Consider the following 17,851-nt stretch of genomic DNA (forward strand, 5'->3'; position numbering starts at 1 on the left):
GCCCTACATTCAGTGCCCTCTTTGCTCTTCTCAAGGACTAGCCAAAGAAGGAGCAGAATAAGCAAAGGGATGCCTTTTATTTAATTTTTTGTGTGGAACTTACACAATACAGCTAGAATTAAGCTTTTTCTTGGTGCAGAATTTTGATTTTTTTTTTTTAAGCACACAAAACACACAGCCCCCTGGACTGTACCCCAGCACCCCCCTCCCCCCATATAGAAAATTCTGGGACACATGAAGACACTGGGAAGGGGTTTCATAAATAGGAGATGCTAAAGCTGTCACAAATGTTTGACTCAAAACTGCTATTTCCCCCCATGACTCTGATTCTACTATTTTAGATTTTGTTGAACACCAGTTAAATTCAGCAAAATGTTAATTTAAAACATAGCATGACAAGAAAAAAGAGAAATAAAATGATGCAGTGCATACAGTGGAATACTAAGCAGAGTTACACCCTTCTGTAAAACAAGATCAATGAATTTAGGGCATAACTCTCTTTAGGATTGCACTGTTTGCTTTTAAGTATCTGCGATATAGACTTGGTCTGTTATTACAGTCAGTTTCTACACTGCTGGGACCAGGGTCAAGGGCTTCCAAGTCAGGGTGTATCATATTCAGGTAGTCTTGAGTCTCAGAGCCAAATTAAGTGTGCATATTTTTAAAGAGTTGGCTCTTAGTTCCTGGACTCAATTTTAAAAACAAGAAAAGGAGAGCCCATTTGGGTTTGGAACACCACCCACTGTAGGGGGAGGCAGGGGTCCTGTGTCCCACCCAGCCATTTTCCCATGCCGCTTCCTGTGTACATAGAGCAGCAAAAGCACAGAAATAACCCCACCCCACCCCCAGCATGGAAAAACATCTGGGGGAGGAAAGAGCCCTTTCTCCCCTCCCCCACTAGAGACATTCCAAGCCCAAATACTACTTACGGTTGGATTTTTCAGTGTTCTTTTCCCTCGTTCCCTTTTTTCTATTTTTTAAAAATAAATTTTTAAAAGCTCAAATGTGCTCTGCTATATTTTTCATAGTAATTCCCTGCAGCTGCTGTGTGGCTACAGGTGAACCTAAAATGCTAAAAATAAGGACGTTTGGCCCTCAGCCTCTCTTTGAAAGAAATTAACCAACTTAGAATTTTGACTGCAACATTCAGTCCATTAATTGGTTATATTTCCACTGATGCACATCACATAAAAACAAAGAAAGAAAGAAAACACCTTTTTTTTTTTAAAAAAAGGGACATTTTTTCCCCTCATGTACACTTGTAACCAAATTTCAGGAATTAATAGGTTAATCAACCACACCCCATGCAATTAATCTGTGAAGAGTTTTTTAAATGAGTGACAACCCTCATTAGAAACTGATATCTGAAAGGGTGAATAAGGGAAAAACCAAAGCCATCTCTCAAAAAACGATGCCTGGCCTCACAGGCTTAACGTGCTAAGAACAGAAACAAGCAAGGGGATCCTTTTGATCAACAAGCTCTGCATCTCACACCTGGACCTTGAATGTTTCATGTTGTCTTCTTTCCTGTTTCCTCCCCCCCCCCGAATGTTGGTCATAGCTAGTTCCAGGAGGGGGAAAGATCCTGTACTGCCTGCAAGGACCACAGAACCAAAAAGGGTGCTGGGCCCCACAACTGGAGCCCCTCGCTTTCCTGTAAGTGACATCATCTCCTTTGGTGGCATTGAATAGTCAACTTCCCAGTGAAGGAGAATCGTTACCATATAATTTCTTGCTGAATCTCCTGCAAAAGGGAGCGACACCTATCATAGAGAATCTATTGTGCGTTGGATCTGTATGTCGGCATAGCACGAAACAAACGCCCCACGGTATAGAGTCGGGGGGGGGGGGGAAGAGGATGACAGAGCTTCAAGTGACTGACTGGAAATTATATTCCACTGATACACCCAGCGTCTGCGTGTCTATTTATGTTTCTCTGTTTTGTCGTTTGTCTCACTGGCTCAGGCTGGATTTTCTGCAGCTGACATCTCATTACAGTGTAGTTGAAGGTGGGGGGGAGGCAGCAGAGCTGAAAAGAGGGGACTCCGGTGCCCTCTCCGCCTTCCTGGCCTCCTGCAGGAAGCCCTGCCTATCATAAAAGTGCATCTCAGGGGAAGGGAGGAATGGTGTAAGGAAAACGGAGGCACTGTCCGTAAACAGATGTGGTGCTAGAGATTAGGGACCGGACTGGGAGATGCAGAGAGATGGGACTGAACACCCTGTGAACAGAGCGAGTGGAATGCTGGACAGGGGAGACAGATGAGAGACTCACAGAGATGGAAAGAGATTCGATATACAAGGAAAAGACCAAACTCACTGGAGAGTTTTCTCTTTCTCCAGGCTAGAAGCAACCAAGCAATAGTTAGGCATTAGTGCCCAGCTTCTGGGTCTGACGATAAAACTCCCTTAGCACTGCCTGGAGATACTTGTGTTATATATTCTGCTGTAGATAAATGGTCCTGACTCCCTGTAGACAAAACTGGGTAAATTGTTAGGCATTAAAATCTATGGCAGTGGAGTTGTTTAAAAATTTGGTTAAAAAGACGCTGTTGTATAAGTTTGCACTGTTCTGGAACTGGTTAGATTCTAAGAGGAGACTCCAGGGTCATCTCCCCCTTCCCTGCTTCTGGCAAGAAGACCTTGTCCATCGACAAAGCACATCTCTAGGCAAAGAAGAAGCAGCCCAGGGAAGGAGAATGTGTTGAGCTTGAGATGTGAATTTTTGACATGAACTGGGTAAGCATTGTAAGGAAAAGCCCAACTCATGTTTCAAGGGACATACGTGTTTGGGATATTCCTGCTCTTCATTTGAGAGTGGTTTGGACTGCCTCTGTATATTGGAAGCCAGGTGAGCTGCCAAGAATTAAGGTGACTACAAGCAATGCTCCATTTGAACCATGACCCTGTTTAAAAAGACATCCTTCAAGGCCTATTCTGGGGAGGGAAGGCAGCATGACCCAGCCCGATCCCATCAGTTCTTGGAAGTTAAACAGTACTTGGAAGGGAGACCACCAAGGAAGACTCTGCAAAGGAAGGCCAGGGCAAACCACCTCTGCTTTTCACTTGCCTTGAAAACCCCTTGCTGGGTTGCCATAAGTCAGTTGCAATTTGATGGCACATACGTATGTAAGCAGGACTTATTCTGAATGGGTGAACAACAGGTATAGGAATATGTGACACGGCAGGAGTGCCTTTGAAAACGTGCAGGGTGCCTTTCCTTCACCATCCTGAGGGGATTTCTGGTCCCCAAAGGTATCTTTCTTGGCTGGATGACAGTTCCAGATATCCCCAAGCATGCTCAAATTTGGTAATGTCTAGCTGAAGAAAACTAGCCTCGAAACCTCTTTTCTTTCCCAAGGAAGAGTTAAAGAGTTTCAGATCAAAAGATAAACAAGAACTAAGAACTTTTCCCCCAACATTTCAGAAGACTTTTATTTTTGTATGTGTCATCAAGATGCAAACAACCCTCACACCTCCACAGGGAATTTCTCCTCTTTCTTCATATCTTTGTCATAATGGTCTGATTCACTTCAGAGAACTGATATTTAGATTTTTCTGTAGTCCAGGCTAGCAGGGTCAGCCCTAGTTAGTACTTGTATGGGAGACCACCACGGAACTTCAAGGTCACTACACAGAGGCAGGTAATAGCAAGCCACCTCCGAATGTCCCTTGCCTTGAAATCTCTTTGGGGTCACCATAAATTGGCTGTGACATGACCCTGCCCCGCCCCCAGTCCCTCCACGATCCTTTGCTTTCTCTACTGCCCCTGTCCCAAATTCTCCAAACACCATCTTGGGATCTGGGTATTTGTGCATCCTCAAAACACCCATGTACATTCACCACAGTAGCAGCTTCTAATCACCTTAGAAGGACTTATTCTGAATGGGTGCACAGGTAGTGAACAGTGTACAGGTAGTGAAAAAACCTTCCCAATGAGATCTAGAGCCTCCTCCTGGACCAAGGTTTCCTCCATTAACTTCACAAAGTTGCATGTTCTGGATTCTGAAACATCACCATATCACAACCATTGTCTCCTGTCCCTGGTGCTATTTTTCCTGCCTCCTTGGCCTGCACTGCTGGTTGGTTGGTCCAAATGGAACCGGGACACTCCTAGCAGCACCACTGGGGCTGGGCTTGCTCTCAGGGGTGTGGTGGGAAGAAGCCATAAATGCAGACAATGCTATAGGTGCCTCCCAGACTTGAACCACTGCTAGCTTGGCCCAAACTGAGCCTTTGAGGTGCTGGCAGTGCCTCCAGGGCTTTACTTGCTCCCAGACAGGAGCAGCATGGAAAATGGTGACACCCTCCCCCATCCCCTTACATCTGGCTTGTTATGATCAGTCTTGGCTCACTTCCAGCTTGTGGCAAGCTGGAAGGAGGTAGCAGCCAAGCCTCTGCCATGCTTCCCTGGCCTAATTCTGCAGACCAGCTGGAGGGTCCCTGCAAACCATGGGTGGTCAATTGCTTAACCAACTGGTATGGGAATCTCATGCACATGATGCATTCCCTCTTTGTGTGATTCTGCACACAGAGCTTACCTATACAAGCAGCTGTTCCCCCTGTCAGCTGATTGGGTGGAGAACTAAAAAGTCTAATACAGTCTCCACCAAACAGGTACAGCTGTTGACTTGTCTTTCCTGCTTGCACTGTGGATCAGAGCCCTGATTTTTCAGGCTGTGTCTCTGAGTCTGTAGCTATGATCCCTCCTAGCAAAGCATAGCTTCTGGGAAACAAATTTCTCTTGGATCAGATTCCATCCTGCAAACAGGAGAAATTAAAGTACGTATATGTATTTAACAGCTAAATTATAATATCCAATAAGTCATTTATAATTGACAATATGAGAGTTTTATATGTTATGATTACTTATGACATATCTACTAAAGGATATTTATGTGTTTAGTTTAGCATTTATTGGGTTTATAATTTAGTTCTTATATACATATATACCTCAACATTTCTTGTATTGGGGGGTTGGTTGCTTCTGGTACTTTTCAGATTTCATTTTGCTCCTCTTGCAGCCGTAGGCTGCTTCCCCATCACCTTAGGACTCTGATCAGTACCTCACAAGGGCTTTTTTTTGCATTTTTGTATTTTGTGTGTGCGCGCACATGTGCACCTGCAAGTCATGGTGAACTCTGGTGACTGACCCCTACTGGGTGCCTGAAGGACACTCAGAGGGGAGGCTGAATAAAGCCTGTTCCTGTCCTCTCAAGTGCTGGTATTCCTAGGAGGTCTCCCATCCAAGTTTTGCCAGAGTTAACCCTGCTTAGCTTCCAAAACTTGACAAGGTCAGGCTTGCCTGGGCTATCCAGGTCAGGGCACCTCACAAAGGCTTTTTGACTGCCAAGATTCTTGATCTTTGTTGGTGAGTGTTTGTACCAGATAGTTCTGGATTAGCCACAGGGAGCGCTTTGGAAGTTTGAATTAGGGAAGCTCATTTCGCAAAGTTCGGAAACAACTGATCCATGGACTGACAGTGACACACTCTATAGTAATCCTGCTGAAGGTAAGCACAGCCTTAAGGCAACAGTAGTCCCATGGCAACTGGCTGGCATGGTTCAGACATTGCAATGGTTGTCATTACATAAATCTTGGGACATCTTCAGGCTTCCATATGTTCTCCACCTTCCATCCACATGTCTCAACAATCACATACTTTTGCTACCTGTTGTTTTCTTCAAACTACAGACTATGGTTTTGTTCTCTTCTATGCAAACCAGAATTCCAAACTTTTATTCTGATCTGGAGGGGGAAAGGCTTGGATGAAATGACAAATGAAGATTGGACATTTTGGGGCAGTGTGCAAGGGAAGGGAAGAGGGGCGAGTGCGCCTGGGTCTGAGGTCCTCCAGGCTCTTTTGCATAACAACAAACCATAGTTTATTGCAACCTGCAAACTATGCCCTGGTGGGCTAAGCATGCAGGAGTCTAGCAGCACAAGATGGTCCTTGTGCTTTTTACCGGGCAGTTTTGGACAAGTTTACACACAATGTGACTTGCAGTGCCATCCTAAACAGAGTTAACCCTTCAAAGCCACCTGATGTCAATGGGCTTAGAAAGGTTACTCAGGATTTGAGTCCAGTAGCACCTTAAAAACCAGCAAGTTTTCCAGGGTATAAGCTTTCAGAGCCCTCTTTGTCAGATATCTGACAAAAGCATCTTTGACTCTCGAGTTTATACCCTTGGTGGTCTTATAAGGTGCTACTGGATGCCAGTCTAGCACTTTTACTGGAGACCAACTTGGCTACCCAATATACTCAGGATGCCACTGATTCTGCCATGCAGCAAGCACAGAGGAACTCCACCCCCCCCCCCCTCAGAATTTTCTCTCTGGCTTCCAGCTTCTCAGCTGGCAGAGTGTAAGCAAACTACAGCTCCACCATTCTCAATCTGCAGCACACAAATCAATATCGGAAGCAAAATCTAGCATCTGTATAATCTTGCATTTTAAAAAGCAGATTTCTAGTCCTTACAGCTGCCAAAATATGTGTGAATACTTGGAAGGTGATACCCGGTGAAACATCAAGACTACATTCAGGCATTTTAAACAAACCACAGCTTGTGACATAAATGTGCCTCAGATCCTGGACCAATGTGCTTCCTCACTCCCCTCCCCACCACTTGTGTGCATGAGCTGTGACTGAAGACTTCCTGGCTTAGGAATTCTCAGTCTAACTCCTAGTTGCTGTGGTGTTCAAGTGCAGATGCTTCAATAAATCGAAGTCTGTTTCCTTTTTCAGAATCTGGAATTGCAATCCACCATTTAATCTTGGTTGCTGGAAAAGGAACAAACTCTGATGTGACCAACTAGAATTAGATCAACTGGAGCTGGATCCAAGATTTCTAAACCAGGACAGTGCCAAGTATAGCTGCATGCACATGGAAAGGGCAGAGAGAGTAAAAAAAAAAAAAGGGGGTGGGGGTGGGAAGGGCTGGAGACCATCAGAAACCACCTAGAGGTGGTTTTTGGTTTGTGAGTTTCTTTATCTCAATCCAGTCTCTTAGTAACATTAACATGGTAGAAGGATCATTGGTTAATAAAATGTCTCTAAACTGTCCAGCACTTCGTTAATGATTTCCTCTGACAACAACTGTGTGTCTTCCAAGTGCATGAAGCAGAATTACTCCCTGAAGTTCTTTTCATATAGTTTTTTTTGTGCCGCATCTGGCCATCCCTGGCCTAAGACGTATCTTATACTTTATCCTAAGCTTTATTTGTTATGATTGTAAGCCACCTTGAATCACAAGGAAAGGATATCAATTTTAATAAAATAAATAAAGCTAGCCCTCTTCCACTAAGTCAACTCAGAGATGTGTGTTAGTCTGAATCAAGTTGACTAAGCGGCACAGATGATGTGCTTTGCCATGTGCTGACTAATCACACTGAGGATGCCCAATTATTTTACTCTGGCTTATTGCTTCCTTCTCGGGCTTCTTCTTCCCTCTATTTATTTGTCACTTTCCCTGCATGAGCCACTATTGCAACTGTCCATCTTTATTCTGTCTTTATTCACCTCGAGCCGAGGGGACTTAAATGGATTTGATGCTCCGGAGTGACTATGGAGTTGACAGAAGAAGCCCCTGTACAGTTTTTATACAGCTTTTCTCCCGATGAGACAAGCTGGCTGGGTTTCTGCTCATGATATCCAAGGCTCTTACAAGGAACTCAAAAGCATACATTGTGGGAATCTGTAATGGTCTTCCAGCTCTGACTGAAGCCTAAATTGCTAAGCATCAACTAAAACTCACACAAGTCACCACCAGCCACTACTAGTCACTGACATCGAGGTAATAATCCAGATGAGCAGCAATGGACACAGTCCACACCACATCTACACCCAATAGTTATCCAAGTTTGCAACAACACAGAAGGTAACTACAGTCTCTTGACAGGCATTGCAATGTCCATGGCGAGATAATGATAAGGTTTCCCTTCTGGACTTTCTCTCCTACACACCATTGGATTCACCAAGGCTGCTCACACTCTGGGTGTACATCACAGACAGAGAGAAATCACAGCAGGGACATCCTCCAGAGGTCAGTACCTTGTAAATATCTGCTGCCACCACAAGGGCCTTACAGCATCCATACAGTTAATTGCCTCAAGATTTATATACATAACCAAGATTGTGACAGGTTTTTTAATTCAGCCTCCAATTATATAGTCTCCTGCAGAGTCTAGCTTGGGTCCTTCACAGGTCATTGTGTCTCTTGAGGGTAACAGTAACCTCCACCCATCAAAGATAAGCTTGCTGTTTCTACATGATCCTTTAATCAATGAGTCACTTTGGCCTCTGATTCACCCCACTGAATGTTTAAAAAAAAAGTCAGGTTGAAGCGAGATCAGGAGTTTGTTATCCTGGGATAAACTGATTATGTCAAGAAGATCTGGTGTTCTTCTCACCTACTTTAGGATCCTCAAGATGCACCTCAATGCAGATCGCTACAAAACAGACATAAAACCAGACATACACAGTAGCCTGTCAGCCACTACATTTCTCCTCAGCAAAGCCAGCCATTACTTCACTGCACAACATAGATTCTCCTCTCCTTGAACACCCAACAGGGTCTGAGGCAGTATGACACCAGCCAGTCACATATACAACATCTCCTTCCTCAATGAGGCAAAGGCACAACATAGCACTCACCACTTTGAAGTCTTCTGGAGCGCATGGTTCCCCACGGAACAAGCAGGAGAGCAGCATTTCCCGGATGTCATGCCCAGCTCGGTCAGAGAACTCCAGCATGCTGAAGGGTTTTGGCTTGAAGTTGCGGAAATTTGCTTTCTCCTGCAAGATCTCCACCTGCTTATCGTCAGCCATCTGGGTGTCTGGGATCTCGTACCTGAAGAAAACAGATAGTATCTCAGGGAAAGCATGTGGCTCCTTGTATCCTCTGGCTGGGTTGGCCTTGGCCCACAGAGACAGCACCGCAGTCTCCAGTGTCCCTGTGAACTAGCTGAGTGATGTACTTTTAGGAGGAGCTTTATGGAGTGCAGTGCAGAGTCAAGTCATGCCCAACATGACTTCAGGTACAGTTTATTTGGTGTGGGGATCTGCAGCAGACAACAATTTGCACAATGAGAAACAGGTATTTAGGCACAAGCATGCCATGCTCCTGTATGAACATAGCTGGGGATTTTCAGAACCCACAGTTACACTTTAGCTCAAACCAGCAGCTTCAGTGCAGGCTGAAGTCATTAGACATATTATATTTGTTCCAGTCATGAGAGCTAGGAACTTATTTTTTTCCCCAGAAGAAAAAATCTGCTGCTCTCGTGCTTTTATTACATATGCCACTAACAAAGCCAAAACTGACATGACGTGTATATTATGCCCCTCCTCATCTCACTGTGTGTCAGTCCTTCAAGTATTTTTCTTCCAGGCCACATCATTTCAGGAATCAGGGGGGGGGGGGGACCGAGGTGGGGGTCTTCAAGCAACAGAATGCAGTGAGGTAAGACGGGGAAGGTGGCAAAACTTTCCTCACTCACGTGTAGAGCAGAATAAATGTGAACTGATCTCTCCCCCACCCATTATATACTATTGGGCCTTTGTGAATGTTCAAGGTGAGAATATGCAGGCAGTGATCTTATATTCACATAGCACATGCCGATATGTTTACACTCTCTCCAAAGGTTTCTGCTACAGTACACAACTGTGCCTCTTTCTTTAATAGCAACAAAGATTGTATTTTTATTCACACCCTTCCTCCATGGAGTTGGGAATATGCATCTATGGTTGTCCGTCACCCCACTTGACCCCACCCCTTTTATGCCTAAAGCCTCCCAAGCAGAAATAGCAACCAGTCCATTGTCTGCACCCACCAAAAGATTTCCACAAGCAGAAGGGATTTCTGAATGCAGAGAATGATTGCCCTGGCTTCTCTCTCCCATGACAGCTCCCCCCTCCCCCAAATATTGCTCCTGGGGAACAGGCAGAGTTAGAGGTCTGCTTTGGAGTGGGAGGACAGGCAAAAATCCCCTCCTTATGCACTAGGAAATTCTCTAGTGCATCCAAATGTGTAGTGGATGAAAGCCATGAGCTTGCCCCAAACTTCATGGAACAGTGGCCTTTGGAAATCAGGCCTCCCCAATCCTTGTCTGCCACTGTAACCACTACACACCACTTTCTCTCTAGAGACTCTGCATGGTTATTAATTGTGGGGGGGGGGAGGGGGAAAGAATGTACTGTTTCAATGCTGGGTCTGATGCTTCTTCCCAAACTGATCCTCTACTGGCCCACTTGGTGGACAGGGGTCCACGCAACAGCAGCCTGGAGTCCAGGCCCTGGACACTGAATTCAAATGTGGGGTATCTGAATGCTAAAATATCATACAAGTATAGTGTTTCCTCGGTTTTCTTTTGATGTCCTGCACTGCAAACAAGAGAAGCTGTCATAGTGACGTGCTTTTTGATACACTATGGCCTCCTGATAATTTTATCTTTGTTTTTAAACAAAGTTTTCTAGGCCTTAAGGTATGAAATTAGTTCCAAAAGTGTGTGGCAGTGCTTGGTGAAATATCAGAAAGCCAAGAGAGGAAACTCAGCAGGATTTCTAGAGGTCAAAAGGTGGGACCTTCAGGACCTTGTATAATTCTTGGCCAGCAGAAACAGATACCTTATTTTTTGAATTTAGATTTTATACTGAAACCAATGGGATCCCAAGTGGTTTACACCAGTGGCCCTTGTCCATTTTACCCTTACAACAACCCTGTGATCATGTAGGTTAGGCGGCGGGGGGGGGGGGGGGTTATATCTGGGTCTCCCAGAACTTGGTCCGACCCTGTAACCAGGGCCAGCTTGCCCACTAGGCAGAGTAGGCATTTGCCTAAAGCGCCAGCAGGGTGGGGGTGCCAAAATTGGCCCTTGCCCCCACCCCCTAGGCAAATTCCTATCTGCCTCCCTCTCCCTCCCTCCCAATTTTAATGCCTTGGTGAAGTGGGGTGTAGTGCCATGCTCCCTGGGTTCTTTCAAGGCCACCCACTCACCATCAGCTGGTAAGCGGGTAAAGCAGTGAGGAGGCCAGCAGCTCCTATGCCGGCTTTCCGCGCGCTCACCAGGATCAGCGCTGGGGCAGTGGTGGCAGGAAGGACAAAGAGCTGCTGAAAGAGTGGCTGCCACCTCCTCCCCACTTCCTCCCTGGATCGTGTGGGAAGGAAGTGGGGAGGAGGCAGCAGCAGCTGATTGGCGTGGGGGGGCAGCCTTGAAAGAGCTCCGGGAGCGTGGTGCTCACCATGCTTTACCCAGGCATTAAAATTGGGAAGGAAGGAGGGAGAGGTGCTGCAGAGGGGTGTGGCGTGGGGGGCATGGCATGAGGGGCAGTGGGCAGCAAGGCTGCCTGGGGCGCCATTTGCCCTAGGGCCAGCCCTGCCTGTAACCTCTCCACCGTGTTGGCTCTCACACAAAACAAATATGTGCACACTTCTTTAATTTATATAAATTGTAGAAAGTATCTTGGAAAATGTAATCCCAATACTGGAATACCTCCAATAATACACAATTGTTCCTCTTCCTAACATGGGTATTACCTGGCACTGACTCAATTCTCTGGAGTCATTCTCTGGTACCCTTGCAGCACGGGAGCCTCATGAAGCTGCCTTTCAGTGAGTCAGAGTCTTGGCCCATTAAGTTCAGCAGCATCTGCAGTGTCTGGCAGCCATTCTCCAGGGTTTCTAAAGAGGCTGTTTGACATCACTTGCTATTTGACCCTCTTAACTGGAGAGATGGTGGGGAGGGGACTGAAGCATCCCAACCACATTCTCAAGCATGGAGCCACAGCCCCACCCCTTGGATGTGGACCACGTCACTCCCATGAAATGTGCAAATAAGGAATATGCAGACAAGTGGGGTGATGCTGTGCCTTCTCTTGCTAGCAGCCAGTGTCATTTGCAAAGGTAACATCTGAATCAGCCCTCAGAGCTTTTGCATTGATAACAATGACACACAGTTGAGCTTTCTGTTATTATGGTACAATTCTTGGAAATTTTCAGAGTCTTGGATTCAGTACTGTGCCTTCTGAGATGAAGTCAAGCATTCTGGCATTTCTGTCACTGAAAGATGGCTCTAGTGAGTATCTTAAATTGCTTTGGGCTTTTTTGAAAAAAAGAAAAGCAGTCAATAAATGTTATAAATAAGTTGTCAAATGTTCAAATGCAAGAGGTGACAAGTACTTTGAACAAGCATAGCCTGGAGGTCTCTCTCAGCAATGTTTGCCCAGACTGGGGGAGTACAGCAGATACAGGAGCTTTATGTCAGGCAGTAGTAGTGGATTGGCTCTATGAGATCACCTGATTCCCAGAACAGGGAGGATTCTGAGCTTTGAGGCTAGTATCCCAGCTCAAACTTCCTGCAATTAGTTCCTCCAAACAGTGACCCTGGAGGTGCAGGGAAATCATAACAGCCAACATAGATAAATTATACTACTTTCAGAGAAACTTAGGGCTCTTCATTGGTGCTCGAAAATAATTATACATCACTTTCTCCCTCAAGAAATCTCAAATTCTGTTCTCAGAATAAATTAAAGCACATTGGCAAAGCTTGCACATGCTCACGTATTTTGCATAAATGTGATTAATTGCAGGTAACGTTCTGAATCAGATATTTTATCATAATTTGGACTCTTTTTTTTGCATGAAGCTGTGCAGTGAGGTATAGCAGTATGATTGTGCTGATAGAGGAATATGACAAGAGCCCCATGAGTTGGGAAAGCAGTATTGGCAATTATAAGGCATCTGGGATCTCCTCATTCTGGGTTTAATTCACGACCTCCAGAATGATGAAAGCCAAAAACATGAAGTTGTAAAGATATTACCCACAAGTCACAGAAACCCAGATTTATCACAAGAAGGCACTTTTTACACACAGAGTGATACTAGATCAGTGTCAGCAGCTGGTGAAGAGAGACTTATAGACACTACTCCTAGACAAAACCGCCCCCCCCCAGCAATGGTTACAAAAAAGGAGTGCTGCTTCTCTCTCCCCTCTTATTTATATCAAGCCCCTCCTCAATACATGCCCATAGTGCTTGGAGCACAACAACCCATTAGCCCCTATCTTCTACAAAAACAAAACCTAAGAATAAGGCACAGATATACTTCTGCTGTTCATTTCCACTTTCATCTTCTCACTTTCCTTTATTGTTTCCCCTGTGGTTAAAGTTTAGATTGTAAGCTCCTTGGAGCAGAGAGCAGTCTTCTCATGCTCTGTACACGGCACTATATAAACAATAAATTACAAGAATAACAACTTTGGTTTGGCTGCTGTAGAGCAAGATAAAAGAAAGCTGAGCTTCGCCAGTTACTAGCAGCCAGAACCTTAATGTCCTCTGGAGGATCTCAGATCCTAAAACCCTCAAACAGCCAGAGACTCAGTGAACAGCCAGGAATGAACATCAAAACATGAGAAGAACCCTGCTCAATCAGACTGATAGCCCATTTAGTCTACCATCCTGTTTCCTACAGTGGCTGAACCAAAGAGATGCTCTTAGAAAGCTCAGAAGCAGAGCACAAAGTGCAGAAATGGGGAGCCTCCTCCTATGTCACCCAGCATCTGGTGGCCAAAGGTAGATTGCCACTGTATTTGGAGGTTCTGTGAGCAATTGTAGCTACAGGCTTTTGTTAGAGGTATCCTCTATGAGTGAGTCCTGTCCTTTTAAAAAGTCATCTTAGCTTTTGATCAGGACCCATCTGCCTTCTAACAGCAGACTCCATAAATCAGGGGTGGCCAATGGTAGCTCTCCAGATGTTTTTTGCCTACAATTCCCATCAGCCCCAGCCAGCATGGCCAATGGCTACCATTGGCCACCCCTGCCATAAATTACATGTGTATTGTGAGAAAACCTCATTTCCTTTGTCTGTTGTGATTCTATTGCCAATCACTGTCAATGGGCAAGTCTGAGTTCTAGTCTTATGGTCAAAGGAGGAAAAAAAATATCTCCATCCACTTTCTCTATACTACATGTATAACCCTCTATCATGTTCATCTCCCATTAGTTATTTTTTTTCTTCCAAAACTGACTAGGCAGTGTTGGTAATGGAATGCAGCACTAAAAGGGCCTTTTGTCCATTCCAGCAGAACTCTTCTTATGTCTTTCTGTTCTGAAACATGAACCCTACTGTGTGGAAGGGAGGCATTTTGGAGTTGCCCTTTGAAAGAAAGGAAACCCCCATTTTTAAAGGGACATCTTCAACTTTACCCTTTAGTGGCCTGAATGTTTAGCTATTTTTAGTTGTGGAATGTGATACATTAGATTACAGATTTGGTTTATGCTATACAGACTAAGCCTTCAACTCTCCAGATGCGTCAGAAGGGCATGACAGTAGGAAAACAAGCAGTATGTCTAAGAAACCCATCCACATTTCCCAGAAAGGTTGCCTCCCCCCTTCCACTCCCCCCTTAAGAATACAACGACTGTGGTACACTGCAATTCATGGCAATTTCCTCCAGCAGAGGGCAGTAGGGTGCCTATCTGAGATGCAGTGAAAGGCCCAGGGGGGGTTCTTGGGGTTCACGCACCTGAGCACTTAAAAGCAGTCACTAAAACAAGCGAAGAGTAGCTTAGGTTGCCAACAGCCTTGTTACAAGGAAGGCAAAGAATTCACATGGTATGCTGCTCCTGCCTGCCTCCTAGCTTAACCTCTTCTCAGAGGAGTCCTACATGTTACTGTCCATGGTCCTGAGCTTCAGTCATCCTGGCTCTGCACCTTCTTGCTTACACCTGTGCAGAAGTGTGTGGGAAGGCTACCCGAGCAGAAGCCTTCCTTGGTCCCTGCCTCATCAGTTGTAGAGATCATCCTGTTCCCAAAGGGATTGACTCTGTTAACTAGCCGTGAAGTGGCTGAGATGAGACAGTAGGTAGACAATAAAGGATGGGTAGCTGCATGATACAAAGATAATAACCAGAAGGGTAAGAAAGCAACAGTCTCATGGGAAAGCAACTGTCTTAAAGGAGCTCATGTAGAGCGTATCATGGAGCATGATCAGAAAAGGGATGGATAGGGCCACATCCGGCACATAACAGAAGCAAGGTAGCACATGTTTTTTGTTTCCACATGTACAGCATTTGCAAGGAAGCATGTGCAGGAAACCACATGCATGGTTTCCCACAGTACCTTCAGCACGACACACAGGTATGTATGCAAGGTACATGCATGGCATGCAGTGCCCTACGCATGGTCCAGTACATCTGCATGTGCTAGCACAGCATGTTACAATGTGTACTGGCAGAACTCTGGGAACCATCTATGCAGCGTGTTTCAGTGCACCCTGAATCTCATCTCCCAGGATAACAGGCTTGTCGAGCACATGTTACAGGTAGGATCCATGTGCACAATGAGTGTGCCAACTGTTGCATGCCAACCCACAGTGTTGCTTTGGAGCCCCTGGCTCTTCAGACCTTGGCACAAGGAGGCGCTTCGCCCGCCCCCCACCCCGACCCACCTGTTATTGAGCAGGGTCAGGAGCTCCCCGGCATGGTACAGGTCATTCTTGGTCACTCGGCTGAAGCGGAACTCGTTCAGGTTGCAGAAGGTGACGGCCGGGAAGGTCATGTTGCTGGTGGTCACCTCGTCCAGCTTGGTGACGTGGGGGTAGCGGAAGTAGTACTGGATCCTCTCGTTGCACACAAAGACCAGCAGGGCAAAGGAGCCCAGGAAGCAGAGGGTCCAGAAGATGCGCTTGACCGAGAGGCGCTCGTAGGAGAAGATGTGGGACAGGCCGTGGAGCGTGGAGCTGCTGGCGAACGCCTCCAGGCTGACCGGCTGCCCGTTCTCCACCTCCTCTTCGTCCACCTTGAGGTCCATCATGGTCAGGGATGGGGCAGGGAAGGCGGCGCTGCTCTGGGGGGGGGGGGAGAAAGAGCCCGAAGAAGCAGCGTTACTCCCGGGACTCCCGCCCGCCCGCCCCTTCCCCCAAGCGCCCCGCTCCCCCCCCCCCAGCCCCTTGTCTGGCAGCGGCAGCAGGCGCGCCCATCGCCCCGGCCTCGGGCCTCCTGGCAGCTGCCCTCTTCCTCCCCCCCCCAGCCGAGCGGAGGCTCCAAACCTGCAAGCGGGGCCAGCGTCCAGCCGCCGGGCGGGAAGGAGGAGGGAGGACGGGAGCTGGCCGGCCGGCCGGATGGCTGCGGGGAGGCGACGGCAGCAGCAGCAGCAGCAGCAGCAGAGGCGCAAAGACGCCGCCGCCGCCGGGGGAGGGAGGCGCCGCGAGCGCGAAGAAGGTGCCCGAGCCCAGGCGCGGCTTCACCTGGCGGGGTGGAGGGGGGACCCCGCCGCCGCCGCTGGAATCACAGGCAGCGGGAGGAGGCAGCGGCACGACGGAGCGAGCGGGCGGCGGCGGCGCCTGCTGCCTCGCTGCCAAGCAGCACATGCATCCTCCCCGGGGGGCGAGCCAGGCCGATGCTGGGCGGGGGGGGGGGGCGGGGGGCGCCTGGCTCAGAGGCGAGCGGAGGAGCCGCAGCGGGGCTGCATGGCGTCCACAACGGCGGCAGGGCCCAGCTGGGCTAGCCCGGGGTCCTGCTGCGGCGCGTGTGTGTGTCTGTGTGTGTGTGTGTGTGTGCGCGCGCCTGTGCGGGAAGAGGAGGAGGAGGGGAGCGGCTCCGGCGGCGGCGGGGCGGGGAAGGGACCCGATCTGGGCTTCGGCGGGGGGCGCGCTGGCAGCCGGAGCCGCTGCGAACATGTGTGAGTGTGGTGGAGTCGGTGGGTGCGCGCGCACGCGGGCGCCTGTCACCCGCTCGCCCCCCTCCCCCGCCCCGCAGCTGTCTTAGACCGACGCTTTGCTGAACTGAGGCCAAAGTCCCGCGCCCCCCCTCTCTCTCTCTCTCGCACACACACACACGCACACACTCAGAGTAAGGAGAAGATCCCCAGGCCCCACCACCATTCATGCTGGGGTGGAGGACCAGGCGCGCCAGGGGAAAGGGGGCTCAGCGGACAGGGGGCTGTTGTCCAGTGGCTCTTGCAAAGGCTGGGGAACCCCTTGGCCAATGAGCGGTTCATGGCATCCCACAAAACTGGGCCCAGTTGGCACATCAGACAGGGCAAATAGGGGTTTCAAAGGATGGGAGCCTGCAGCCAATTTTAGCTCCCCGAAGAGTGGGGCGGCAGGACAGTTTTGGGTACCACCACCAGTTTGTCTCAAACAGACTTTAAGCTGGGCATGGCATGAGTGCCCCTAAAAATCTAAGGGGCAAAGAGGCCCTTTGCCTTCTACATCATAGTCCTGTCAGCAGCTTGTGATGGAAGGAGAAGTGGGGTGTGGGGTGTTAGCATCTCTTTCATATTGTCTGGAGTTTCCAGTTGTAAAATGCATAAGTGAAGTTCTAGAATTAGGTGTGCAATACAGAGAAAAAAAAATGCTGAAGCTGAGGCTAACTCCTGCTTTATTCTGCTGCTACAGACTAACACATCTATCTATTCAGAGTTAGGACTAGGTATCAGTTGCACTGGCTGTGCCCAAGAAAAATGTACACAAGTGAGGCATCCGTAAGTTACCTAAAGCCAATATATCGTCTGGGGTAATCAGAGGCATTGTGAATGTGTTCAAGAAGGCAATGGACCATCGCCAGAGATGCTGGGTAGACAGAAGGCCCCACAGTCCCTTGCATCATCAGCTAAAGGATCTCTGTCAGCGAGGCTGGGAAAAGGGTCTTGTCAGAACAGGCTGCGGGGTGTGTGTGTGTGTGTGTGTGTGTGTGTGTCTCCAACCTTGCTGAGCCTGTATTGATGGCATTCTGAGAACTGGTAGAGGGCATCACCCCAAAGTGACTGCTATGGGGGACTGAGGACAATCACAAAACGTTAGGGGAGACTGATGGAGGCAGAGGCTTCCAGATGAGTGTTTCCTGTAGACAGAAAGG

The 17,851-nt window shown here is 47.7% G+C and overlaps 1 protein-coding gene across 1 annotated transcript in view; it reads right to left on the reverse strand.

The window, feature by feature from the left end:
- ASIC1 (acid sensing ion channel subunit 1) overlaps window positions 1-15,836 on the reverse strand; it is a 203,245-nt gene extending 187,409 nt beyond the window's left edge. Inside the window, exons 1-2 of the mRNA XM_060252900.1 lie at window positions 15,442-15,836; window positions 8,651-8,846 (exon numbers count right to left, since the gene is read on the reverse strand). Coding sequence (XP_060108883.1) covers window positions 8,651-8,846; window positions 15,442-15,806 — 561 coding nt within the window. The 5' untranslated portion in view covers window positions 15,807-15,836. The remainder of the gene's footprint in view (window positions 1-8,650; window positions 8,847-15,441) is intronic.
- Window positions 15,837-17,851: the final 2,015 nt, after the last annotated feature.

The sequence above is a fragment of the Heteronotia binoei genome, chromosome 13, assembly GCF_032191835.1.
Source record: "Heteronotia binoei isolate CCM8104 ecotype False Entrance Well chromosome 13, APGP_CSIRO_Hbin_v1, whole genome shotgun sequence".
NCBI classification, from domain to species: Eukaryota; Metazoa; Chordata; class Lepidosauria; order Squamata; family Gekkonidae; genus Heteronotia; species Heteronotia binoei.